Source organism: Hippoglossus hippoglossus, chromosome 23 (genome assembly GCF_009819705.1).
Source record: "Hippoglossus hippoglossus isolate fHipHip1 chromosome 23, fHipHip1.pri, whole genome shotgun sequence".
Taxonomy (NCBI): domain Eukaryota; kingdom Metazoa; phylum Chordata; class Actinopteri; order Pleuronectiformes; family Pleuronectidae; genus Hippoglossus; species Hippoglossus hippoglossus.
The window spans coordinates 11,284,843-11,311,554 of record NC_047173.1 but is presented as its reverse complement, the minus strand read 5'-3'; the positions used below and the strand labels follow the sequence as shown (position 1 = coordinate 11,311,554).

At 42.7% G+C, this 26,712-nt stretch overlaps 3 protein-coding genes across 35 annotated transcripts in view; 1 reads left to right on the top strand and 2 right to left on the bottom strand.

Moving 5' to 3' along the window:
- Nucleotides 1-3,046: 3,046 nt before the first annotated feature.
- tspan33a (tetraspanin 33a) lies at nt 3,047-8,123 on the bottom strand. Of its 2 annotated transcripts, XM_034578189.1 has the most exons (8): nt 7,819-8,123; nt 6,042-6,099; nt 5,789-5,916; nt 5,169-5,243; nt 4,670-4,765; nt 4,440-4,568; nt 4,184-4,345; nt 3,047-3,659 (listed from the first exon to the last, which is right to left on the bottom strand). In XM_034578189.1, exons 1-8 carry the CDS (start codon nt 7,912-7,914, stop codon nt 3,558-3,560), a joined length of 846 nt encoding a protein of 281 aa, XP_034434080.1. In that variant the 5' UTR covers nt 7,915-8,123; the 3' UTR covers nt 3,047-3,557. The 2 variants fall into 2 exon arrangements, with proteins under 2 accessions (XP_034434080.1, XP_034434081.1); XM_034578190.1 differs by lacking the exon at nt 6,042-6,099.
- A 705-nt stretch (nt 8,124-8,828) lies between these two features.
- On the top strand, nt 8,829-12,023 carry LOC117757235 (zinc finger protein 184-like). Its single transcript, XM_034578184.1, has 8 exons — nt 8,829-8,954; nt 9,104-9,306; nt 9,600-9,707; nt 9,831-9,926; nt 10,045-10,155; nt 10,260-10,380; nt 10,491-10,700; nt 10,791-12,023. The coding sequence occupies exons 1-8, from the start codon at nt 8,936-8,938 to the stop codon at nt 11,819-11,821; spliced, it is 1,899 nt and encodes a 632-aa protein (XP_034434075.1). The 5' UTR covers nt 8,829-8,935; the 3' UTR covers nt 11,822-12,023.
- A 238-nt stretch (nt 12,024-12,261) lies between these two features.
- The window catches only part of cacna1c (calcium channel, voltage-dependent, L type, alpha 1C subunit), a 185,937-nt gene continuing 171,486 nt past the window's right edge, over nt 12,262-26,712 (bottom strand). For all 32 annotated transcript variants that reach the window (XM_034578140.1, XM_034578151.1, XM_034578139.1 and 29 more), the window contains 8 exons: nt 24,693-24,821; nt 24,464-24,591; nt 24,227-24,324; nt 24,024-24,120; nt 23,679-23,787; nt 23,419-23,587; nt 21,502-23,237; nt 12,262-21,440 (listed from right to left, as the gene is read on the bottom strand). In XM_034578140.1, the coding sequence (XP_034434031.1) occupies nt 22,698-23,237; nt 23,419-23,587; nt 23,679-23,787; nt 24,024-24,120; nt 24,227-24,324; nt 24,464-24,591; nt 24,693-24,821 (1,270 nt within the window). In that variant the 3' untranslated portion in view covers nt 12,262-21,440; nt 21,502-22,697. The remainder of the gene's footprint in view (nt 21,441-21,501; nt 23,238-23,418; nt 23,588-23,678; nt 23,788-24,023; nt 24,121-24,226; nt 24,325-24,463; nt 24,592-24,692; nt 24,822-26,712) is intronic.

The window sequence follows — 26,712 nt, the reverse complement described above, 5'->3', positions numbered from 1 at the left end:
CGGCTCACACGCACCACCCCCTTTGCTCCACAGCTCCCACCTCCCCGCGTCATCCGCTGCAGAGGAGGAGAAGGAGAAGCTGCCTCGCGTCTCTGAGCTCAGCTCCCTGTCCGGAGATGTGTCTGGGTTTGTGGGGTTTCTGTTGTGTTCAGATCCTTGTTGTCGTGAGTGTGTGTGTGTGTGTGTCTCTGGTATGCACATGGTCGACGAGAGCCAGGGCAACACAACCTCCTCCTCCTCCTCCTCCTCCTCCTCTACCATCCCCCCTCTGCAAGTGGAAGAATGTGTAAAGGCCCTTTTCCACAGTGTCTCATCTCCAGGATTCCCCCCCACACCAAAACAACTCAGACCCCCCTCTGAAGAGTGTAGTTTGAATCAGGGTCTGTGTGATGTTATAAATCGGGTCCTCCATGAGATAAACTGATTACTGAAAACCCCTCAAACCTTTTGAGAATCTGTGATTTACCAGAACAATCTACAGAAGCTGTTCAATGAAACTCAAAGCACACGTTTCAGTTGGGCCCTGCTGATGCTGCACAATCATTTATAATTTATAGAAACTTTTTCTAATCATCATTGAAGAGACCAATGCACATATATTTACAATAGTCTAGACTTTTACACTATTCTTGCAAAAGAAATCCAGAAATGTAGTTCTGCTATGGTGACAGACATGATATGTGTATTACATATAATCCAAGTGTTGTAAATTACACTGACAGAAGAGCACTGACAGAGAGAGTTGTTAACATTTTACATTGTTGATCAAATCCATATTTCACTCTTGAAAGTGAAAGTTTGTTCAACTTAACATAATTTAACTCTGTGTAGTTTCAAACTATTCTACAAGAATAATGAATAATCAGATAAACTAGAAGACCACTGAGAGACAGTAGACTCCCTCCAAGGCCCCGACAATTTCTTTCATCAAGATCCATGATTTACTCTGAGAAATAAACCAAAATGTTGAAAAATGCTGAATCTCTGGATGTTAAAGAAAGTGAAAACGATCCTGGTTCTTTCCTGACCTGTAACACATCCTTCCACTGAGATTCATGGTCTGGTAGCTTTTCTATAAACCTAGAAAATACACAAAAATATAAAGGTAGTACAAATAATATGGACATATTTTACACCACAATACAAATACATGAAATAACAACATCTTAAAGATGTTAAATGAACAGACACTGTATCTGTAACCCCCCACCACCTATTCCCTACTACCAGATTAGACTGAACCCATGTGTTGGATTCTGTGACACTTTATTGGTACATAACAGAGACACTATCACACAGATTTCCTTTATTACATTAATAAATCCCTTCTATAATGAACATTGGCTGGTGTTTGTTTGCCTTAAGATAACTGCAGTTAAAACATTGCATGTGTATTATTACATAAAGATTTGCGTGAACATTGTGAGTAGCTGTTACATGTTTGTGTGACGTGGTGCAGGTCCGTGCTGTGTGTGGGTCGGAGGGAGTGAAGCGGCACAGTAAATAACTCCAAACTACACTGAACCAGTTTCCTTTGGGAGGCTCGTGATGGACTGGGCTTCCTCTCGCCTGGTTAAGGCGGCTGCAGGGATCCTGAACACAAAACTCACACACAATGACATTATTCTATAACCATTCCACTGTGATGCTTTTGAAACCAGTAAAAAAAACTGATCTGGTCCAGTGTCCAGCATGGTGCAACTGTTGTTCTCACATTAACTGGACGGTGCACTTGTGGTATTCGCACGGCTGCTGATGCTTTGTTTCTCCCCCGGTGTTCTGAGAGTAGAACTGGGTTAACTCTGCTCCCTCCACCGTGTGTGTGTGTGTGTGTGTGTGTGTGTGTGTGTCTGGGCCTCCTTAAAAAAACCCACAGCAACATGGCCGCCTCTGAGTGAGTGAGTCAGAGGCAAGAAAAAAAAAAAAAAGGGGGACCACACACAGAGCAACAGAGCCGAGGCCATCACACACACACACACACACACACACACACACACACACACACACACACACACACACACACACACACACACACACACACACACACACACACACACACACACACACACACACACACACACACACACACACACACACACACACGACAGGGCCACAAACTATGGTTTGCTCTGTCACTTTTTCACTGTCCTACTAAATTATACCATGTAGCGGCCCTAAAGTGAAGTGCTTTCACTCCTTTGTGCCTGATGCAGTAGATTCTGAGCTGAAGGGGGAGTAACCGCAGCTTTTTAAACTAACACAGAAATGTCATGTTTAGATTGTGGACTTGCGTCAAAGACTGTTGGACTGTTTCATGCTCCCAGAGATTGCAGGCGTCAGGTTTCAGTGTGTGAGCGCCTCAAAACTCAGGGTTTTCATTTGCCAGGCGTGGAGAAATTGGGTGGAGATGAGATGAGGGTGTATCGGTTTAGGAATCTGCCTCAAATTAATACAAGATATTGAATTCTGACATTTACAGCTGTGGATACAAAGAGCACTGGACATTTATCCCCATGCTGAACCTGAATCCTGACGAAAACAGTTAAAATACAGCTACTCTTTACTTTTCTGCCAGAGGAAATCAAACTTTCACTGGTTCTGTTTCAATGCAACAGGTAGAGAAGGTGCGATTATATTAAATCTGCTTAATGCTACAAACTCAGCCTGTAGTGGTGACATCAACGAGCAGTTGAGTTTTCCTGGGAGTTTCCTGCTCCTTCTGTGTTTCAGTTAAAAAACAAGACAAATGAAAGAATAAAGGGTGGGTACAGGATTGAAAATACATCAGCCACAACATATGTGCAGAATATGAGCTGTGTGTGCTTTGGCAAAACATTTGTTTGGAGTGGCGGCCTGTTCAGACGCACACCCCCGCAAAAAATCCAGCCGCTCTGCAGTCACGCCGGCCGTCAGCTGGATGGGGAGGAAGTGACATCACACTGTGGCGGTGTGAGGTCTCGGCAGGACAAGCCAGAAGCCCGACACGGCCCCGAAGTGAAGCTTCAGACATTAGTTTGCAGCTCTTATTAAATAAAACATGTTAAAATCATCATGTAATAACAATGTTTATTACACTGTAACAGGGGTGTGAGGCATTTCTGAGATCCAGTGTGTACGCATCAAGTATTCTGGCCTCTCTATTTACACAGGTCATTTGTCTAGAAGTGACAAAATTGCATGTTGCAGGTCAGGAAACATATTTCTAAAACAAAGTGATCCATTAAATATCAGAAATCCCCTCAATAAGCACAATAAGCTGCGAAATAATACTATGACGAAAATGATATTTCCCTTTTCAGCTCTGCAGCAGCGAAGACAGTATGACCCTTGGCTCTGCCCCTGCTATGAAATGTTTGGTGACTGCAGGCATGGTCTGTGTCCAGTGGGTGGCGACAGAGTGCTATATGTCCATTTCTTTCCATTTTCCTCCAACAGGAATGAGAGGAGATCCTCATAAAAGGCGGACAGATGTCTTTCTTTAGAATAATTCTCCCCGTCTTCCTCCAGGTGCTCGTATCACCACGTTCACGGTGTCATTCGTCAGGACCGGGTCTGGGTCAGCTCCACGGGTCGGTGCGGTGTTTGGCGCTGTACTTCTGCAGCAAGATCTGGTCTTTGATCTGGTTGATGAGAATCTGGGACAAGAGGATCCCAACGAGCTGCAGAGGAGAGAAACACAGATGAGAGGATTCAACAGCCGGATACAGCTACTGCACTGAACTCCAGATATTCTCCTGAAAGTATCCAGAGCGGCTGAATGTGAGAACGCAAATGTGATTAGTCTGGAGTGTCTCCGGAATTCTTTCTGCCAGCCCACACATAAAAAACGACGAGAGAGTGGGTGCGTTGATGACGTTCCTAATGCAAAACTGAAGAAAACTAAAAGAATATAAATATCTCAAGATGAAAAACAAGGAGCCATTCATGTGGAAGACGCAGACGAAGATGTCAACTTGGAAAGACAACGAGACTCGAGGGCTTTTGGGGATAAGATCTGACGCCAGTGTTGATGTCAACAAAAGCCCATGATTTCCTCAGCAGAATTTAAACATCACATCCTACCCAGACACCGCCCCTCAAATGAACGCCCCAGAGGTTTTCCTGTTCTTGTTCACACGTCTGACCAGGACACGCTACGTTCTACATATGTGAAAACAGTCTCTTGTGTCTGATCACAGCTCACCTGTGGAATAGCCAATCCCAGTGCGATACCTCCCAGTAGGAACATGTTGCTGTGAATCCAGTTGACTAATTTATCTATGCAGCCATTGGTGTAGATGTGGTCTCCAGCTTCGACGTACTCTAAGTCCTGCATGCCCTGGCCACACATGGTGTTGACAACCTCCTGCACATGTGGACATATACAGATAAAAAGCATTAAATAAAAAAAAAACAAAGCTAAATCAGTGTGTTATCAGCAGCGTGTGCAGAAGGACGACCTTGTCTTTGGATATGATGCAACAGGAGAAGGGGACAGAACAGCGCTCTCTGCTCGGGTTGACCATGTTGCAGTTGAAGTACATGTTCTGGGACCAGTCGTTGTACGCCACACCCCCACAGCAGCCAAACTGAGGAGACACACAGACGATCGAAAGGGAAAAGATTAGACAACATGTCCAATATCTGTCATATCGATATGATGAAAACAGATGATGCACTAAATCCTCACCTCCATCTGACCAAAATCGATCATGTTCTGTAGATCGATGTCGTCTCTGTAGTGGACGATGGCGTTGTTGATCATGTGAGTCACTTTGCCCCGTGCCTTGGAGGAGTATGGAACAATTGGTTTAGCAGCATGTGCAGCATGAAGTCTTTAAACAAATTCACTTCCTTGTTCCAGGAACGTGAAGCTTTATCATCCCACAGATGAGGAGTATTGATATATATATTCTGCATTAATGCATTAGATCTATTGTGGGACTAAACAAACACATATTTCAACAATGATGACGACAGAAATTAATTTGGTGATCAATCAATCACTCGAAATAAAACACAAAATAATCCAATCCAATCTTATATAACACTGTAACTTATCATCTGTAGCTACATTTATTTAAAAGTTTTAAATAAGTTGTAAATGTGAAAAAACGTACTTTCTAGCAGATACATTTATGCCTGTACTTTACATATAAGAGAAAAAACCTCCATGTTGTTTCCTTTACCGTATCAGAGAAGACGAAGCCGAGGATTCCAGCGACGAGCTGCAGTATGAAGATCACTGTCAGAGACACACAGAACTGAGAGAGAGAGAGAGAGAGAGAGAGAGAGAGAGAGAGACTTATTATATCATCTGTTTACTGTTCATTCTTCAGAAGACAGATCCAATGTGATCCTGTGTCTCCATAGAAACTCAGCTGTCACAAGAAAGTCACCTTAAGATTTATTAGAATTTTTCTTTAATTTGTAATGAGTAAATTTGTTATTAAACAATGTGAGTGTGCCTGTGTTTTATTGAGCTTAACCATAAACTGTAAATAAAGATAAACAATGTGACAGCTCCCTTAAAGTGAAGCCAAATGCTCGTGATCACCCCCTGGAGGCTGGCTGCGGTATAGGTCGGTATCCCCACTCCCCAGAAAGTCAAAGCACACGATGAATATATTGTCTCTGTCATTTCAGAGAATTCTAATCACACTGACGTTCGTTCAAATGTTCATGTTTGTGATACGTTTGATTTTAATTAGTTATTTGAAACTATAAAAACAGGGTGAAACATCATGATTGACAGTTAATCAGAAACGCAATGCATCGAAGCCCGGCTGCTGAGGAACTCCGGACTTACTGTCTGCAGGAGGCAGATGTTTTCTCGCAGGGAGCCCACACAGCCACAGAAGGTGAGGATGAACATGAGGACCCCCACCACCATCAGCATTACCGCAGGGTCCACTGACAGACAGGCCAGTGCTGCCTCTGAGGGGGAGAAGAAAACAGGGGTAATCTAGATTAACACAGATTCGGAGGCTGTTTCCCGACACTCGATACTCCCTCACACGTGACTGTGACTGCGTGCTCTCCCTCTGTGGAGGATCATTTACCTGCGTGTTTCATCATGCGAGCGTACACGCCGATCGACACCATCACCAGGGCGATGATCTGAGGAGGGAATGAAATAAAAAGAGAGATTCCCTTAATACACAGAAACCACAACTGACACAACAGAGGGCAAAAAAATCATTTCTGTGTTCATACTTGTCGAGGGAGTGGCACCCTTCACCAGAACGCTCAGTCATGATAACAGGAAAGATATGGAGGACGTACAGAGGCACATGCAAGGCTGCTGTGCCCATAGAAGAAAACACTGAGCGAGTCCAGCGTCAAACGAGACCCACAACGTGTCAGGAGGAGATTCTACACATCGGCTCTGCCTCCATTTGACTAAACTCGACCTGGCAGCAACCTGTACGCTTCCCTAAATAAAGACCCTTTCACTGAGCGGGCTCAATAGAATAATAGGGAGCCCTCAGAAACACTCTTCCCACCATGAATGAAGTGGATCCAGTTACCACAGACTCTGCAGCTTCTCCGTGGTTGTGGGGCAAAGATTTGTCTGCCTGTTTTGGAAAAAAGGTTTAGTTTCACAGAGAAGTGACACCTGAAGCCAACCATGGGCTTTTTTTAATGTGTTAAGTTGTGTTGAGGGTCAGGAAATGTTCTTAAAATTTAAATTTAAAGGCTGCTAAATCACGTTGCTTTGGTAAGTTAACTGATTTCCTTATTTGATTGATCATCCTTCCTAGTTGCAAAGGTTATGATGAAAAATGGACGTTCCAAGGAGATCTCAGACTTTCAAAGATCACAGACGAAGAGAGAAGCAGCACAGACCTGCAGTAATCATCCGTCCTGCACACGGCTCATTGTAGCCGGAGGCAACGGAAAAGACAACAACACATTCCACATTGAAGAGCTTCAAGTTTTTACACAGCCTTTGTACGTGACAACGTGCTCACACACTCACACAGGGTGGTTTCAGACACGTTGCTGAAAATGAAGAAGGATGTGAGAAAAGAAAAGCTATGCAGACTTTATGATTTGTGGTTTCGTTCTGTTGTTTTTCTCGCTCGGTGAGAAATAAGAAAATCTTACACTGAGCTGAACCTCAGAAGGTTAAAACCTGCGAGAGCTGATCAGCTGTAAAAAAAAAGAAAAAAGAAAAGCTGGAAGAAATCTGCTTATGTTACATAAGTCACAAGGCACCTGACACCGAAACCCACTGATGTGAACTTTGCTTTTCACTGCTGAGCTGCGTTGTTCATTTCCACCCAAATTCTTAACTTTTAAAGTCTAAAGTACATTCAGTAACATCCTGTTAGTGGCGTACATACATTAAGTCACTCGACCAACTTTATCTCTCACTTCTTCCTGAAATACATAACCTGAGTTTTATTTTTGTTCGTCTTCAATTTTGATTTACTTACAACAACAGCAATATTTAACATATTTAACAAATAACTTTAGTCATGTTATGTATGAAACCTGAAAACCACCAGCCCGTCTATTTACTGTGAGTGTGTGTGTGTGTGTGTGTGTGTGTGTGTGTGTGTGTGTGTGTGTGTGTGAGCTTCCTGACCCCTTTCACTCCCAGTGAAACTCAAACAAACTGAGCAGTGTTGTGCTGCAACTAGATCTCACACTTAACATAACACAACATAAGCAGGTAACACAGTGTGTCATTGTTGGAATAACTCAAATAACTGAGAGGTGACTTGTGCACTTCTGATAAAACAAAGTGTCAGTAGCAGAGTAGATGTATAGCTGGTGAATGATTAACTAGTAAATACAGGTGAATACACTGTGATCTGTGGCAGCACTCACCCAGAATAACAAATTAAAGAGGAACAGCAGATACTTGACAACGGGACTGACAAGGGAGTCGTCGCGTCCAGGTGCTGCTCTGCCTCTGCCTCCCATGGCGACGTCTTTATCCGTCTGATCCAACAAGTCAGAAACGAGTTAACTGTGAGAAGAACACGAGACCAGGAGCGAGAACCCACAGAGTCTTCAGCATGGTGAGGAAGATGAGGAGCGGCTGCTGGTTGGATTCCGTCTGATAGTCGAGTTCACACGTTACAGAGTGTGAGACACAGGCTCCAGGGTGTGTGTTCTCTGACTGGGCGTGTAGATACTGATACTGAGAGAGAGAGAGAGAGAGAGAGAGAGAGAGAGAGAGAGAGAGAGAGAGTGTGTGTGTGTGATCACAGGATATGATCATGACAGATCACATTCAGGTGATTCTGGGTACTTTTATTTCCATTTATACTGAAACAGTTAAGTTAACTTTCAGTTTACATTATATTACATGATATGATGTATACTAACTAGTCAGTGTATATTATGTTTTGACATTAAACTATGACACTAAAACTTTTATCTCAAGCTGACTGGATGTAAATACCCACTGGATAAATGTACAGCAGGTGAAACTATAATCAAAAGTTCATTATTATCCACCAGGCACTTATTTTATTAATGGCTTGAGTCAAAACTTTGTATTTTCTTGTTCAAGAGACGAAAACATGAATAAAGAAACGTGTGAATTTACGATCAGCGGTAAAGATCGTGAATTAACATAAATTCTGTGTTGCGACGATCATGGGTGAGATTGTGCGCCACCTACTGGTAGAAATAGCTATTTCCCACAGCGACATTTGTGTATTTGACACTTATGTAATATGTGATAATGTGATAATTAGCATTTATATTTATATATAATATTTTCTCTCTTATCTCTCATCACTAACACGTGCTATCTTTTAAAGTAGAGCTTTATATAGTCGGTCTATTTACTCTTATTTTGAAAGAGCAGGCACACGGAACAACAATGCTCACAACATCCGTTTTACCCGGAAGTGATAGGAGTTACTTCCTGTTTTGTAGGATGAACGGTAAAGTTGAACATTCTTCGCTGTCCAGACGATATTAAACCCCAAGAATGTCGCGGAAAAGCAAAGGTTTGTCTGATCATTCATCGAAGTGTGAGCCAGCATCAGTTTCCAGTTATCTCAGCGTTAAAACCCTGTTATTGTGACAACGTTGGCTGCAGCTCAGGCGTGTGAAGGGTCTGCAGGAAAAAAACAATAGTGTTTGTTGTTGTCTGCAGGCTCCTCTCTGCCTCCGGCCTCCCTCCACCTCCTGGTCCCTCCCGTCAGGCTCATGTCCGCCTTCGTGCTTCAGACGCTGCAGCAGCGCCGGGTCGAGCACTACGACAAACTGCTGGACTTCATCGGTCTGGTGACGGAGATCGTCCCGGAGCTGCTGAGTGTCAGTCAGAGAGCTCAGCTGGTCCTGGGTCTGAGAGCCCGGGTGAGGACTCGCTCTTAGCGTCTGTGTGTGACCCTCTCAATGTGTAAACTATAGATTTACTGCATCATCCGGCACGTGCATAGAGGACAATACATGTAGATCTGAAGTTTCCAGACTAGACTTGATATTTCAAACTTGAAAAACAATAACAACGGAAGCACATTGGCTTAAGTTTTACTGTATTTATCTTTTTAGTGTCATTATTCGTTACTTGTTTGTTTTAACATATTGGAATTCCATCTTTTCCCTGTGTTAATGTTCTCTACTGTGTCCTCACCTTTGCTCTGTGGCAGCTGGTCCTGGAGCTGTGTCGCGGTGACGGCGTCGCCAACCTGCAGAGCATCCAGAGTCACCTGGATATAATCCACGCCTGCAGTGCTGAACTGAGCTCCAATGGCCAGGTGGCTTTTAAAGCAGATTCAGAGCAAATCATGGACAACATACGTTTAGAAACCCAGAGATTACTCAAACTGACATGAAAGAGAATAGTGTGTAAAACAAAATGTTACTGTTCTTCTTGACAGACCAGTGGAGATATTCTGAAGACCTCATACACCAACTTTGCGAGCCTGGTTCAGAACCTGCTGGATGTTCCTTTTGAAAAAGAGTTCTTCTTCCAGGTGAAACACACGCACATTCAACATTAAGGGAGTGGAAGATGTGTAGATCTAATTTATGACAAAGACTAAATGTTGATCAGCAGCGATGATGAATCCAAAGCTGTGGCTGTTTCTGCAGGAGGTTTTTCCTGCAAACTACGGCTCTGCCTACGACGAGAGACTCCAGCAGATGGTGTCGGACTTCCTGTCCAGGCTGGAGCTGCTGCTGCCCATTCCAGACCTGCCACAGGTAACAACAGTCATGAGAAGTCCTGCTTCTTGCCTCTTTGCTTTGAGCTTTATGAGTATGTGAGTATTGTTTCAGCTGCCAACCTGCTCCTCCCTGTGTCTCAGACAGCAGCGTGGCTCACTGAAACAGCATCTGTGTCAGAAGACTTTGAACAAAATCTGTCTGACCCCTTGGGCCTGAAGACTCTGCTGCTTCATCACAGGCAACTGGGCACAATCAGTTCAGGTGAGGTTATGCTTGTTGCCTTTCTTCTTAAATTCTTTATTTTTCTTTCTTTTATAATCAATATAATTATTTTTTATGTGTAAAATGTTAAATCCTCTCCTCTGTTACAGCTCCAACAAGCAGTGAGGAGGACATCCTCACACTGGCCCTCCCTTCTCAAACTGTAGTGGCGAGGTACACTGAGGCATACAACGAGGAGGGCGATGATGATGACTATGACAGTGAGGAAGAGACCCTTGCATTGGAGGATTTAGAAGCTGAAGACTCGAGTCCAAGCTTGGATGTCACTGCAGATGATTGGTTACCAAAAAAGGAATCAGGTTAGACGAGCTGCAGCAGCAGACCTGAACTGGTTTAGAGGCTGTCAAATAAGTTTTATATTAACTAATTGTGTTTTATTCTTTTCCCAGGTCCTCTGTCTCGTTTATTCATCTGCCCCGAGTGTTCATTTGTTGACCGTGTTAAGAGGAAGGTGCAGGAGCACATCCAGAGCGAGCACCAAATAACAGCTCCCATTATTAAAAAACAACCTGTGAGAAAAGCCTCCGCAAAGGCTCAGCAGAAAGGGAAAGACTTGAACACTGAAAAGAAGATATCAGAGGGCAACACGAACAAAAAGAGGAAACGCAAACAAAAAGACGGTGCTGAAAAGAAACGGGAACGCAAGCAAAAGAAAGACAACTTGGAAAACAAGGAAAGGAGGCGACAGAAAGGGACCACGGGCGAAGACAAAAGGTTCCTGAGCACGCGGCCTGTGAACAAAATCTTCACAGAGGAAAAGACCAAATGCCTGACGTGTGACAAGGTCTTCGAACATCCAAATCAGCTGAAGACCCACATGAAGCTCCACGGCCTCCGGTACCACTGCAGCCAGTGTGAGAAGGGCTTCACCAGCCCGTCGGGGTATTATCAGCACCAGAGGCTCCACAAGCGAGGCCGAATATTCTCCTGCAGCCAGTGCAACAAGGGATTCCTGTGCAATAACTCACTCAAGCAACATGAGCGGCTGCACGAAGGCCCCTCCAACCTGTGCACCATCTGTGGGAAGAGCTTCAGCAAAGCGGGCATCACAAGACACATGCAGATGCACAGAGGGGAGAAGAATTACCTCTGCACCACATGCGGGAAGTCGTTTCTGTCCTCGGGGGAGCTGCTGCTGCACACGCGCTCTCACACGGGCGAGCTGCCGTACACCTGCAGCCGCTGCGGGAAGGGCTTCTCCAGCAAGAGTCACCTGATCGTCCACACGCGCTCGCACACAGGGGAGCGTCCGTACCAGTGCTCCGAGTGCACGAAGCGCTTTCTCACTCTGAACTGCCTGAAGAGACACACGCTCAGCCACAATGGCGTGAAACCGTTCAAGTGTCCGAGCTGCGAGAAAGAGTTCTCACAACAGGGGAATCTGAAGAGACATTTGGCAACTCATAAACCGGACACGTAATTCCATCAGAATGAAGTCCGTGGACAGATTAATACCTTTTTTAAAAACCTGTTAAAAAAGAAATGGTAAAGCTGTTACATATTTAATATTTCATTCATCTTTGCTGAGATGGAGCAGATTTCTCTGTTCTGATGCAGATGTTTACCACTTGAAGTTGTGTCATGATGTTTCTAGCAACGATAGTAAAAAGTTAATCCTTTTTAAAATTCTCAGTGTTTGCTCTGGTGTCTTCATTCTATTCAGGATTCACGAAGCGTTTTCACAGCCTTGAGTTGAGTGTGTTTCTAACATTCAACCTGTTCTTAGCTTAGAAAAGGTTTTAATATAACACCAGGTTATTCTAACTTCACATACCACGTATGTGGTTTGTCTGAGGAAACAGATGTTAACCCACAGACGTGCAAATGTAAAATGGAAGTGAAAAACAGAGCTGTAGGAAATGCAATTTATTTGCAATTTTTTAATAACATCATTCCTCAGATAAAAATGCAATGTTACAGGAATATACATCAGATATTAATTTAAAACTTGCTTTCAAGGGACCATACAGTCTAAATATACTTTTTCCTTTTTTATTTACTGTTAGCGTGCGTTATAAGCAAGACAGACTCTGTCACCAATGACAGACTGACAAGTTACAGATACAAACTGTACATTACTTATTTACAAATCAACTTTTTGTTTGGTTTTTCTTTTCACTTTTTATTGAAAATAGGAGTAGAAAAAGTGATTGAATTAATATTCTGATTTATTTCATTTGTATTCTTTCTTACTAAAATCTAAAATGAAATGAACGAAAAAAGAAAAAAAAACAGGAACTCTCCTTTAGAAAAAAGAAAGAGAAGCAGAAGAAGAAGAAGAAGAAAAGGGTGTGTCAACTGTGAGGCCATGCAGTCATCACCAAGGAGACAAACGGTAACCGAGGAAACCAAATGATGTTGGGCCAGTGTCACTTAGCAACCTCAGAACCAATGAAATCCCTCGCAGAGTGGAGGGGGAGTGGCTTATGTTAAAGAACTCAGTCACAAAACAGCCACCTGCCTCCAAAGCTACTGCAAGCACAATAACACACTCTAGTTCGTTTTCTGACCATAAATAGTGCTGTTATTAAATACTACATTGAACAGTAGCGCCACTACTAATATTACCACAAATTGGTCTCGGTGTGAACACCTCTCTCCACAAAATAAACTCCAGGGTTAACAACGGACTTCGCTCTGACAGGAAAAGAAGGAAAACAAGCGGCCTCTCGAAGGCCCTCGAACACTTTGCATGAGTAGTGAAGTGAGACTGCGAACAAGGTCATTCACCCGGTAAATAAAGAAACAGAAAAGCCTTCATGGAACACTGCTGTAGATGGAGCTGTGGATCCCCGGCCACTGAATGGTCAGGCTGGCAAAGGGCCGGGAGCGACCCGCCTGGATAGACTTTCAGTTTAACGCCTGCGTGCTGCAAGAAATAAACACTGATGATGTGCATGAGGCTGTTGATGCTCTCAACAACTCATTCATTAAAGCTGCATTTGCACACACAGGCACACGAGACCTTTCTGTTGTTAACTCAATGTGGGGCGTTCTCGGAAAGGTTGAAATAACAAGTTTTGTAAAGCTGCGACGTGCTGAGCTGAATCCAGATGATTCGTGTGTGTGTGATAGACAAACACTGAGACATCTGGCTAAAATACCACCTTCCATGAAGGGCTGCTGAAAAGGAAAAATATCCAAACATCAACCAGTCGACTAAATCTGACATTCAAATACTTCATGTGGAGTTAACAGAGCATTGCTGCGTCCTACATTCAAGGGATGACAGCGCGGAGATAATGATCATTCGTGTGAAGTAGCTCTTATCAGTAAAAGTAGAGAGGAGACGTAGATGCAGGGATTCATGGATCTACTGACGACCAGCTGATTCAACACCAGAAACCACTGACAGCTGCCGCCACACATCTGGAGCTGAACTACTGTCCTGAAGAACATCACAGTTAGAAACACTGGCTGGTACAGAAAGTTCAAGTCAACGAGCCTCGGCTGCAGCATCCTCCTGTACCAACATATGGTAAATGTGCAGACTGGGACTTACTTAATGATTTATCAGTCAAACGAGTGTGGGAATAACAAGAAGAAGACGTGAGTGAACAATGAGGCTTTCAAGGTCCTTAAAAACACGAACACTCGTCCTGAATCTTCACACGGATGTAGTTGCTGCTACACAATGGGTTCTATCGAGCTCATCCTACAAGTAATTTCTAAATCAGTCGGGCGAGTGCTTCTTATCTATCTGGTTTCTCCACCGGGGGGGCTCGACCGGCCACTAGAAAAAAGTAAAGGCGGTCGGAAATAAATGAGATTTTTGTTCCTCACCAGACTTTTACATGCGTCTAGGAGAACTGTCATGCATGAGCCTATCCTATAAGAAAAGAATTAAAGCCTATGAGCCAGTGCAGAATCATTAGCAAAAAGTTTCAGTGCTGATAATGGTTTTGAACATTGTCACATCGGATTTAATAGGATTAATAAGAGGTCAATGCCAGGATCGTGTTCATGTCTGTCTATCTGTCATGTTCCACTATGCTTTTTAATAAAATGCACCACAGTCACTTTAATCTGATAAATAACTGTTATTCCATCGTTTTGAACTGGATCCTGCTTTTGCATTGGTAACAAGACAAAGGTAAAGCTTCACGTAAAGGAAACTTAACAGTAACATTGCTTCTAAACCTCGTGGAAACATTAAGCTGATGGTGAAACTAATAAAAACATTTCTCCTCTGGGTCTAAAACTGAAAAATTCAACACTATTGCACCTTCAAACCAGCTCTTTAGATCCTCTGCAAAGTCCATCTCCAAACTATCATTTCATATCTTATAATTTATAGTTTTTCTATATATATATATGTATAATATCTAAAATAGAAGATACTTACAATATAAATGTGTATTTAATAATAATATATACCCTCTGTCGCGTTCTGTTCATGTTCCCAAAGCTTTCATTACCATCAACATTATAATAACATCTGTACAATAGAAGGAGGTGATTTTCTCTTGTTTCTCCTGAAAAGGGAATTCATATTTTCTGTTTTAAAAGATATAATTCGATTAATTAAAATCCTATGACAACAGGCTAGGCTGATTTGTTACCTAGAATAAAAGAAAAATAAATCTATATTCAAAATAGTCCTCTTAAAATATTATTTTGTCAGGATCAGACGATGATCGACAAACACTTCGGTTTACAAGAAAATATAAACGTACATCTGCTGCGACGCAATAAAAACACACACGAGGAGAACAAGACAGCCTCACTGTCCCTGAAAAACACAGATCTGTGTAAAGTTTAGGTTGAACAAGAAACTTGAAATACTTTTTAAATGGTTAAATCATACGATCGTGCACAGCAGCTCTTCTCCACGATGGAAGAAAATCTGTCCCTCAATGTCAAGATAACGTCAAATAAGTTCGCAAGACGCAAAACTACTTGTTTCCTTCCTGCTCTGCATCCGATGCAGTTCAAGTCCTCCGTCTCTATCCTTTCTTGGAAAAAAATAGAAGCTACATGGTTTTAATGGCTCGAAGCATAGAGAGAGAGAAAGAGAGAGAAAGAGAGAAAGATTAGTACTTGACAGGTTGAATTTTTTGGTTAAATGTCTTTAAAAGCTTAAACAAGATGTTTGAAAAAGTGTACAGTATATATATGTGTGTGTGTGTGTGTGTGTATTTCGCTGTTGTAGGACCAGTGAAAGAGAGACAGGTCTCTCAGTGCTACAGTATGAAAACGTCCAGACCTTGACCTGCGCTGACAGGCTCCTGGCAGGTTCACGTCTTTCAGCCCATTTCACAAAACACGAAACAAACACGAGAAAAGAACACGTCGGATTTTTGGATCTCTCTGCTGCTTAAAATTCAAAAGAAGGTGTGAAATGTTAATATTTGTTTGGAGAAAAGAACAGATTCATCCTGCGTCTACTCTCAACAGACTTTGAAACACCCTAAAAGCCGATCATGTAAAGTATTTCCCTTCAGCTAAAACATACAATATTTCCTCTTCAGTAAATATACCAGCTTTATCACCTGCTGCTTCTTTTTGGTAAAAAATACAGTCAATAAAGTTGGACTTCAATATATTCATACCGACCTTCAGTAAGTTTCTCTATATAGACCATGTTCAAAACCAATATTTGACAAATTACATTCCCAAATATGTGTCTTGCCCTTTTCATAACTCTATAACATTCTGGTGATTAAATATTATATATTCATATATATCTTGCTATATAAAAATATACAATCATTGGCTAGTGGTGAAACAGAAGTTATTATCATTCACATAGGACCAATATTTTTTTTACCCCTACAGAGAGAAACCCATGCACATGTAAAACATTACTTGAATATATATGTAATTCATCATGTCAGATCTTAGACGGCCCTGAAATCCAGACAGGAGGAAACAAAACTTTCTACGATCCCTGACAACGACATTCTTACACCCGCTGCTTCCCATTGTCATCAACCACCAATCGATTGTCATGAAGGCTTTCACTCTGCGTCTCAGCTTTGACTTGAGGAGAAGTTCAATTTGAGAGGGTGTAGTTTTAGTGGAACTCTGGGTGGAGATAAAGGGCGACTGCAAACGCAGCTGGAGCTTATCAGCCTGATAAAGTGGGAACTAACTAACTAGAGTCAGGCAGAGAACCACAGGAACAGGGATACACACAGAAGAACCAGTGTGACTTCTAAAAGCACAGCTGGAACTGAAAGCTTGAATAAAGGCTCTGGTCCAGCTGTGGTTTGGGGCACGCTGGTTTACTGGAGTGTTATTGGTTTCCACTGTGCTTCTCCTGCTAGTTAGTCCAAATGTCAGCTGTTTAAAACACACTGTGTTCCAATTCCATATTACATGCTTATTATTGTATCCAGCATAACTAAATACTAATAGAATACGTTTCTGCTGTTGTTGGCATAAAATAAGCAAATTTAATCATTTCATACATAAGAATTTATGCCATGAATGTGTGAAATGAGCACAATGCAACTTTTACTGAGCAACAGCGCCCTCTGCAGCCACACATGGGGATTAATTCTGTTGGGTTCTGTTAGAGAGATTGGTGATAGTGTTTAGAACAAACAAAGGCTAACTCTGACTGGTAAATATTACCCATGATCCCCGGCTTCCTGTTTAAAATTCTTCATATTTTAACAGCTTCCTTAATTGTAGATAAACACTGGATTCTAATGACTGATTTTAACTGATCTACAGTTTATCTTTACTCTTGAACTTGCTGGATCTGATTCTTTCTCACAGGAAATCATACCTGCTCCCTTTACATAGAGAAGCAACTGGCATTCAATGGAAATGAGAGAGGCTCTATTCTCCAAATGTTGCTTTAAAGTGACATTATCATTTTCTCTCACCACGTCCATCTAACCTGCTTAGATTTAGCATGTAGTATGGAATTGGGACACTGCTCCAGTTTGGTTGAAATATTCATCGCTCTGTGCTGGATACATCCAAAAAGCAATAAAGTGTGTATGTGCCAAGTGTTTGTCCACCATGTTGAAGGATTTGAGTAAAAAACTACTAATTATGGGCCATTGGATCCATTTCATTGCCACTGGTCTGAGAGAGGAGAAACTGAAGACAAAGACTACGACAACACAGGCAAAGAAAGTGACAGCTGTCTAAAGTGGAGAGTAAAAATACTGTAGTTTGCCATTTCCTTCAAGTTTCAACAATCATAAACATGAGCTCTGTCCTATTCAGAATTAAGATTGACAAAATAAACTACGAGCCCATAAGACACAAGATATGCAAAACCACCATCCTCCACTACAGTCCACTGTCAAATGTTAATTTAGAGAATAAATACTGACTTTAATCATGTGTCTGTATGTACACTATAGCTACTCCGTCAAAATGTGTTGTGATACACGATTAAACCAAATGATGACGAAACCTGGAATGCTCTAATGTCGGCATGTGAAATGTGAACCTCATGCAAAAGTGACAAAGCTCAGGCCATTTAAAAAAACTATGTGTAACTGGAAATAAACAGGAGAAAGAGATAAGCCAAAAAGTTCTGAGTCAGGGAAGTTGGTTTTAGCTGAATCGTCAAACTAAATGACTTTTCACTCTGGGTCTCCATTGGCTGGATGTTGGACCACAAGCAAAAACACGGATTTCAGGTCACTGTCTCTATGCAGCTACAGACTCGACACCCTCACACGAAACTATAAATAAATACATCTTCACTATACTGCACTGCAATGTACCTGATTTCAAGTATGTTCGGTTTCTGTGGCGTAGAAACCAGAGTTTACTTAAAAATTCAACAAACAGAAAATAATACATCTTCGTGATATAGATTTGTTTTCCACTTTCACACGTGTATATATATATATATACATATATATATATATATATATACACATATACTTCGGGAACCTTGTATACAGTCATAGTTATTGCATTGTTTTTGCATATCTTGTGGGATGCAGGATTACACCCACTCACACCATTATACTGCAACACAACACCTCAAAGTTCATGCTAACTTATTTAGAACAAAAGAAAACTGCAGTATTGCTCCATTCTACACAGGGGCACCACAGGCCTCTGAATCTCTCTCATCCGCATTTGTAACTAAAGAGCTTTTGAACACATAAAATATAAAGTATAGATTAAAATTTACTAGGAACATAAAAGTGAAAGGTTAGAGCTGAATTTAGGTTCTGAGTGCATATATGCATCATTCATGTTCATGTGACACTGAACAAATTGGAGTTTTTTTGTGATTACCCATAAATTAATCTGAAGGCTACGATGATAAATACAATATCTGTTATGCAACCTTGTGGAAACCTTCCCGTACAAAGTATATATCGACCAGGACTAAGAGTGACTCTGTTGTTCTCTGTTCTTCCTCACATGGTTTCTTTATCAGAGCATTCAGGGCTGCTGTTATACTGGATGGTAAAATGGTCGATAAGAAGCAGAAAAACATTCCGGGCCCAAAGTAGCAGCTTGGATACAAACTTTAAAGTGACAAAGTCCTTTAAAATGCAGGTGCCTGCTGGTAACATTTATCAGTAAGGATTTAGGCCTAATAGGAGGAGGAACCTGGAGGAGGGACCCCTGCTGTGTTTTAAAGTCAGAGTTAACTATTTAACTGATGCAACAAAGTGTGGAAACAAAAAACAAAGCACAAATTGAGATTGTGCGGCTTAAACGCTGAAGCAAGATCCTGCCGTGCACACAAATCAACACGTGACTGTACTCAAATCCGCCGTGCTAGATTTTAGACTAAAAGTCTGATAAGGAAAATAAACAGCTTATACTCAAACTGATGCGAGCTAAGATAGTGTTGTGAAGCTAGTGTTGGAAAAAAATAACAACAGACTAAATGCCAGGGAAGGTATTCCTTCGACGACACAGAGTTCTTCAGGGTTTGCCGTATGATCACAGCCACATTAGTACTGCCACTGAAAAAACATTCAAAATTCACATTTAATTTGCATAATAATGTCAGGAGTCTGTTACTGGCACAGGATGCAGTGTATGGCTGTGTGTTCATGCAAACCCTTCCCTGCCACAAACCTGCTCTGCTTAACACGGAGGAACGAGAGCTCAGCAGTGAGACCTTAACGAAAAACTGAAGTCACAACTAACACGTGATAATGTATCTGGGATTGGATTTGCTGGATTTTAAAGTCAGATTTTTTTCAGAGATCATTTATTGAATAGATTCTTAAATTGTCCAAGACTTTGGCAACATGCATTTATTTATAAAATATTTAAACCCTTGACTTTCTTACACCATCTATTTCTGCTTTTGTACCTAGATATATTTATATATATTTATCTGCACTGGTCCGGTATTTTCAATACTATCTTTGTGTCTCGTCGTCTTTGCATCGAGATTGTGGGGGTTTTCCAGATTTTCTATCATCTGCATACTGATAATAAATGTGACGGTGCTGTGATGCTGACGTCAGGAATGGTTTTATGAGATATAATACTGGAGGGAGACCTGTTCCCTGTGTAATGTACTGAGGCCTGACTACCATAATTATCTATGGCGTACTGTGGCCATTAAGCTAAATACAAACTGTAATCAAGGGAGAGGCTATAATAGAGAAAGGTCAGTCAACAAATGTCAGCATGCTACCGAGAAGGCAATGGAAAAAGAAAAAACCACGACGCAACTTCCCTCCGACAGTTTTCTGATTGATATCCAACAATTAATCCCATCAACCGATCGATTATCAATTATCTGTAAATCTCCTGTTTGTATTATAATTTCCCAGTAATTAGTTTTCCCAGTAAACTGCACTACAGACAAAAAAAAATCAACAGCGCTAATAAGTCATAATGTTGTGTGATGTGAACACACCTCAGACAAAGAGGTGTGACTCAGAAGTCTTGCAGCATCTGTACACCAGCCCTAATAATTCATTTGTAGCTTTAACTATGATTAAATGAGGAAATCATGTGATTACTGTTCTCGGGTTCCAGCGGAACCCACCTCAGGTCATTCACTAGACTGTGGCAGTATGAATTTGGTGCTTCTACCGTTCAGAGCGACCGTCCATGATGAGGAAAAGCAGCGACTGCCAAAAAGGCGCACCTCCAAGCTGCGATGCCGATCACCACTGTAAACTCCTGTCCTGGCTGGAGACCTTATACACTGAACTAGCTCCAAACAGAAATGTAAAAGAAACGTGATGTAATGAGTAGTTACACACACAAAAAAAAGATCAAGTGGCGTCTGACTCTGCAGCTTGGCTAAAAAGCAAAAAACCGTGCTAAAGAAATCACAAAGCTTTGGAAGCATGCCTGTCCATGGTGACCCTGTGTTAAGGAGGCCCATTATCACACACACACACACACACAGACACATTCTCGCACACACACAAAACACCATACTTGTAATGCTACCTTAATTTAGTGTCTAGGCTTAAAATCAGCTTTTTAGAATATTTAAGTAACCACTCAAACACAGGCACACGCACACAGACACACAAACGCTTATCCTCACACACGTTTTTTTCTCTTCTGGGAAAAATAAATAAATAAATAGATACAATCTGTAAAAGGTGCATACGGATAGAGGGAAAGACCCCCCTTTTAGATACACACACTATCTCGCACACTCGTACACACACCCACACATCCTGTACTAAAATTCAGACACACCCACACACACACAAATATAGTTATGCACTTGCACGCAAACTCTACGCCCTGCTTCGATACTTAAAACCTCTTAAAAATTCTCCTAAAATAAACCAAGCAAAAAATACATTTATAAGACCAGCACCCCGATTGTGCAAACAAATCAAGGATAAATTAAACCAATAACATCATGAATATAAAACAAAATAGTCATGGCTAGCCAGTTTTGCACAATATTGAACTGTTAAATACATAGTGGGCGTGGTCTGTAGAGAGCGAGTGTGGCAGCAAATCCAATAGGATTCCACGCTGAGAGGAAGAGGAGGGTCTCGGAGAAGGAAGTGAAGTTGATTGGCAGACAGATCCTGTGTGGACCAATGCCCGCTAGTCTGTGTTCTTTCAAATCGGTCACTCCCGTTCTCTCCTCCACCATCTCTGTTGCCCTGTTTGACACACACACACACACACACACACACACACACACACACACACACACACACACACACACACACACACACACGCCTCCCCAAGGGCTGAAAAAGCAAAAACCCAGCGATGGAGGCGGGAGGGATGGTTGAACAACCAAAGAGGAGGGAGGAAGGAGAGAGGGAAGAGTGAGGAATGGCGAGGTATGAGGCAGAAAAGAGGGCTTGCTGTCTCTGCTTAGCCACCAAATGCTCCTCCCATTCCGGTTTGGGACAGGAAGTGGTCATGGCCAACCGAACGAAACGCGGCAGAGGAGACAAAGCCAGAACTCGGTGACTGACGAATTTGTCTCTCGATAATTGACCAGTGGAAAAAAGAGCTGGGCGGCTTCCTGTTGGCCAGAGAGTGTCTCTCTCTGCCTGTTGCCGCTTTGATCAGCCCGGTAGTGGCTGTTGGTCCATCCCTCAAATCCTTCCCCCCTTTGGCTGAGGGTGGTGTGTCACTTTAATCCCATCCCCAGGCTGGCAGGGCTGTGCTCCATGGTTCCTTAGCTTTGGGAGAGGAGGAGAAATGACATTTCAAACAGGGGTTTCCTTGCCCCTGTTTTACTCAATACAGCGCTTCATCATCAGTGAACTAAGAAAGAGGAGTTGACCTTTGACCTCAAGTGGGTGCGGTCAGATTTTAATCCTTAACTGACCCCCCCACAAGCTGGTCTGCTGTCCCCCACCAGGCTTCATGGCGGCCAGGCAAACAACAATAACACACCAAAGTAGGCATAGGAAATGAAATCCATAAACCCGCGATATCGACTGCAGGAAATCTATAAAATGACTTCCTGCCTCTGTTGTTTCCTTCGTCTTCTTTGCTCGTCTCTACTTTCCTGCTCATCGCTCTTTGAGGACATGATAAAACTGTGAGGCACTTTAGAGACACACTCAAACATGTACAAATAGAGAAAATCATAGACCACACACACAAGCATACAGTCAGATAGTATAGAGTATAGTGTGGTAAACTTTACTACAAACATTCACGCACATACAAACTCATATAAACCAACAAAGTTGTAACCAGGTGTTTAAGGTTGCGTCACTGGCGGCCATTGTCCAGAGCAGTCACGTCTGGCAGAGAGGCAGACAGTGTGTGTGTGGGTGTGTGAGGGGTGGGGACAGACAGAGCCAGCCGCGGCGCTGTTACCCAGCACTGACAAGCGTCAGTCTCTGATGATGTCAGAGGGGCCAGTTGGCCGATCGAATCCGACGAGCTGACTCCTACAAACTCGTCACACACTCCATATCCTCATCTTCCAACAGCCCGCTGTTCCTCTGCCGCGTTTCTCCAATTACATCTGAGGCTCTGTGATGCCCCTCCTCCCTCTCCCCCGCCTCTTCCCCCGCCTCTTCCTCCTCCTCCTCCTCCTCCTCCTCCTCCTCCTCCTCCTGTCCTCTCCCCCCTGCTAGCAGCTCCTGCCGCTCCTCCATAGAGGACAGCTCATGGACGGAGCTTCTGCTCCCTCCTGCCTCTCCCCCGCCCTCGCTGGGACTCAAGCTGTCCACTCGGTCCCTGTGCATTGATGCTGCTTCTGTGTGGAAGGGGAGGAGGTTGCCATTGGGGCTGTTCTGGGAGTTAGAGGAGGTGCTGGACGTGACGTTCGTGGTGGTGGTGGTGGTGTTGTTGCCGTTGAGAATGTTGTTGGCGGCGTGCTCCATCTCCTCGATGGTCATGTCACAGGCATCAGCCAACTCGGCTTTGGTTGCCTCGATGAATGACGGGTCCTGAGCGAAATGACCCAAACCCTCTGATATTAGCACCTTATGGAAGAAAAGTGAAAAACAGAGTTGGAAAAGGAAGGGGTGGAAAATGGGAGAAATGGAGGGAGAGTGGGAGAGAAAAGTTTTAACGAAGCAGGAGAAAATGAGAAAGGGTAAAAGTACCGTATGTTTTAAATTTGAAAGTAACCGCTCCATCCTGCACACATACACACACACTTACCGCCTCCACCAGACTGCCTGCGCTGCCATGAGACAGTGAGCTGTAGTCTTTTCCCAGTAGCGAGGGCACTGTGAGCGACACCGGCCGAGGTGCTCTTTGATAGGACACTGAGCCGCTGGGGGTGAGACTGGGACTCGGCCCTCGGCTGTTCCCATTACTGTCACTGTACCTGGGGGCAACACATTTTTTTTGTGAAAACATTATCGTGTTTATTGTATCGTTCACTTGTCGCAGTTATTTTTTTAAGTACTTAGTCATACCAGGGCCCACAGTTGACAGAGGGTAAGCTGGTATTGAGCTTTTCATGGGAGTTTGAGCCCTCTAGCCTCAGAGAGGGCACTCGCTGGTAGGAGGCATCACTGCCATGGGCTAGAAAAACAAAGATAAGAGACACAACATTAAGAGAAGAAACCTTTTTAAACAAGTGCAATGACAAAGCTGCAGCACGACAAGGAAAACGTGACTTAAAAAATACACAATTCTGGATTGAATTTTTTTCTCATTCAGTAAACGTATGCGTTGCTTTGGAAATGAAATGCAACATTTTTGCCAGCACTGGAAAAACAGATGTTTGGTCTCTGATGTGTGACCAGGCAGCAGAATACCTGTGGGACTGGCTGGAGGCGTGGAGCACAGCCGGCTGAAGAGGGTGGGTGAGTGACTCCTTCTTAACAGAGGACTCAACCCTGCCACTGCCAGCGCCTGGAGGAGGAGGAAGAGGAGGAGGAGGACAGAGCGTGCTGTATTTACAACCTGTTCATGTGCATCTAATTGTGTTTTCGACTTTATTATGTGGGGTGTATTCTACCTGATGATGTACGAGGTGTAAGGGCACAGCTGTCTTCTGGGAGACGTCTGGCCTTGACTGTCTCCTGAGACACTCCAGATGGAAGGACGATCTCCGCCCTGACACCCACACCACAAATATGCAAATACACAGCATGACATTTTTAAATAATGGCACTCTATTCATATGTACAGACAGATTGTACCAACACTTTTTTTTAGGAAGGATTGTTACATATGTGTGTGTGTGTCTACTTACCCAGTGAAGTGGGGCAGAGGAAGACTCTCCTGGGAGACTGCCACCCTCCTCCTCCTCTTCTGTCCTCTACCTCCTCTCCTTCCTCCATGGGAGTCAACTGCTTACATGTTTCATCATGATACACGAGCCTGATGTGAGCACACACATTCACAAAGAGGAGTTAATGGTGGTTCTGTGTAGATCTGGACATGCATGTGATAAACCATTTTTGGGAGTTAGTAGATAGTACATGTCAGAAGAGAGCGAGTGGTCATCCTCGTGGTACTCCATGTCGTCCACGTAGCTCTCATCATACGTCTCCTCCGTGGAATCCTCCCCTCTCCGTATGATTGGCAGACGGCTGTCACTTGAGTCCGAGCTGCAAACGACCAAGCACACGACCAAAAAAAGCAAACAAACACACAAAATGAACACAAACACGGACAGAAAAACAGGTAGACAAAGAGGCAGACGTATGTGGACAAACACACAGAAAAAAAGAAGCAGCCGATTAGCAAAAAAAAAAAAAAACTCAGGAGCTTACGAGGAGAGACTGAAACTGAGGCTTAAGTACTGCATGTAGGAAAAGGAAAGAGGATGGAGGAGAAAAAAAGACTAGAGGAAAAGGAGGAGAAGCAGGTGGAAATTACAACTATTTCATTTAAGCAAAATGGTAAAAAAGCATCAGAGGCAAAACCTGGAATATGATAAACTGACAGCATGACTGACATCTTTCCAAAACAAAGATTAGGACAGAACAGGACAATAAATTATAGCGGCTAATGTTATTGGCTTATATTCAGAGTGGTATTTTAATGTGGGCCAACTTGGAATTTAAACCAAGTCCTTCAATCAGATTCTGTCTTTTACACTAATCTCTAATGAAGTGGACAAAATGCTGACATTAACCAGGATAAAATGTCCTCGCAGAAAGTTTAACTCCGTTCCTGTACTTGTTTTTAGTTGCTGAAATCTAAAAGGTCAATCTAAACTCTAATTTATAATCTCTATAAGGTTGCATTCTCTTTGATTTCCAAAGATGTCATGTCACCCTTCCATCTACGTCATACTCCAGACTTAAGCTGGACATTCTGACATTTGAATTTAAAAAATGTTCTTCTTCACCAGATTGTTTTTTCAAAAGCTACAACCCGTCAGCTTCCTGAATACAGCATCACGCCACAGCACACTGCTCAGCTTGCAGTTAGCATTACTCATTATTTTTAATCTTTGGTTCTTTTGTTTGTTTTCTGTTACCAGCACATACACATCTCCTCAGAACTGCCTGGTGAAGAGTAATCAAGTTTCTAAATGTCAAGATGTCCCTTTAATCCACAGCTATTTCAAGGCTCCACAGCAAACTCTGGGTTAGAACAGCATTTGATCAAAACTCGATTCAAACTGTTCTGGATGAATTTGATGAAGCTCTTCCCCTTGGCAGCTAGTTGGAGGTTTTCCAGGAGCTAAATAAAGTTAATCCGAAGATATAGAGCATCTGAAAGCTTATGCTTTGCTTTGCCTGTTGAGAACTTATATCTAGACTTACTGCTTAGTGGATCCTCATGCTTAGCTGGCAGATCTGACACGAGTAAAGACAATTTGTGAACATAACTAAAGTTTTAAGTCTGATACTATATATAGCCAAATTAGTATTATGACTTTAAGTGTCAAGCTTGTCCTGAGGGTGGTGCTAACAGAAAATCAAGCCCCAAAATCAGCATATGTAGTCAGGACATTTCATCTACCCATTAGATCGATTTTTTTAGACGGGGGCTGCCGTAAAGATTCTCCTCATGGGCAAAACTATTGATCTCAACATATGTCGTAATATAGATGTTAACTGTCAAGATAGCTTGCTCTGGACCAAGATGATAAACAGGTCCCTGTCTCTACTGGGGCAAAAAGAAATAGCAGAGTCACAATATAACATGAGTTAGCTCAGTCCAATGTCCTCTGTGAGCTGTAGTGAGCTACTGTACACAAAATATTTAGCATTTTTCTCAATATAATATATTGTATTTAAACTCAAAATAAGTATAAGCTTTCAGATGTCTCCATATGGAAAACCAATTCTTCAGAGATGGGGACAATGAGCTGACATTGTGTCTAACCCAGACCTGCCTGAAAAAACAGTCAAGCATTGGAGCCCCCGATAGGAAGGGTTTGGTCACGATGCACCAAACAGACTTTCTATGGCTCGGTAGCAGATTGTATCATAGCAGCATGTAGCCTGGATAGCAACTAAAGCATATGTGGTGCATAGCAACACC

What these genes read in the sequence shown, in the direction of transcription:
- tspan33a (XM_034578189.1), bottom strand. Translation starts at nt 7,914, where the DNA reads ATGGGAGGCAGAGGCAGAGCAGCACCTGGACGCGACGACTCCCTTGTC. An exon ending in TCGCATGATGAAACACGCAG is followed by an intron (nt 5,917 to 6,041) that starts GTAAATGATCCT and finishes TCTCCCCCTCAG; the next exon opens with AGGCAGCACTGGCCTGTCTG. An exon ending in GCATCATATCCAAAGACAAG is followed by an intron (nt 4,346 to 4,439) that starts GTCGTCCTTCTG and finishes CCACATGTGCAG; the next exon opens with GAGGTTGTCAACACCATGTG.
- LOC117757235 (XM_034578184.1), top strand. An exon ending in AAAAAGAGTTCTTCTTCCAG is followed by an intron (nt 9,927 to 10,044) that starts GTGAAACACACG and finishes CTGTTTCTGCAG; the next exon opens with GAGGTTTTTCCTGCAAACTA. An exon ending in ACTGGGCACAATCAGTTCAG is followed by an intron (nt 10,381 to 10,490) that starts GTGAGGTTATGC and finishes CCTCTGTTACAG; the next exon opens with CTCCAACAAGCAGTGAGGAG.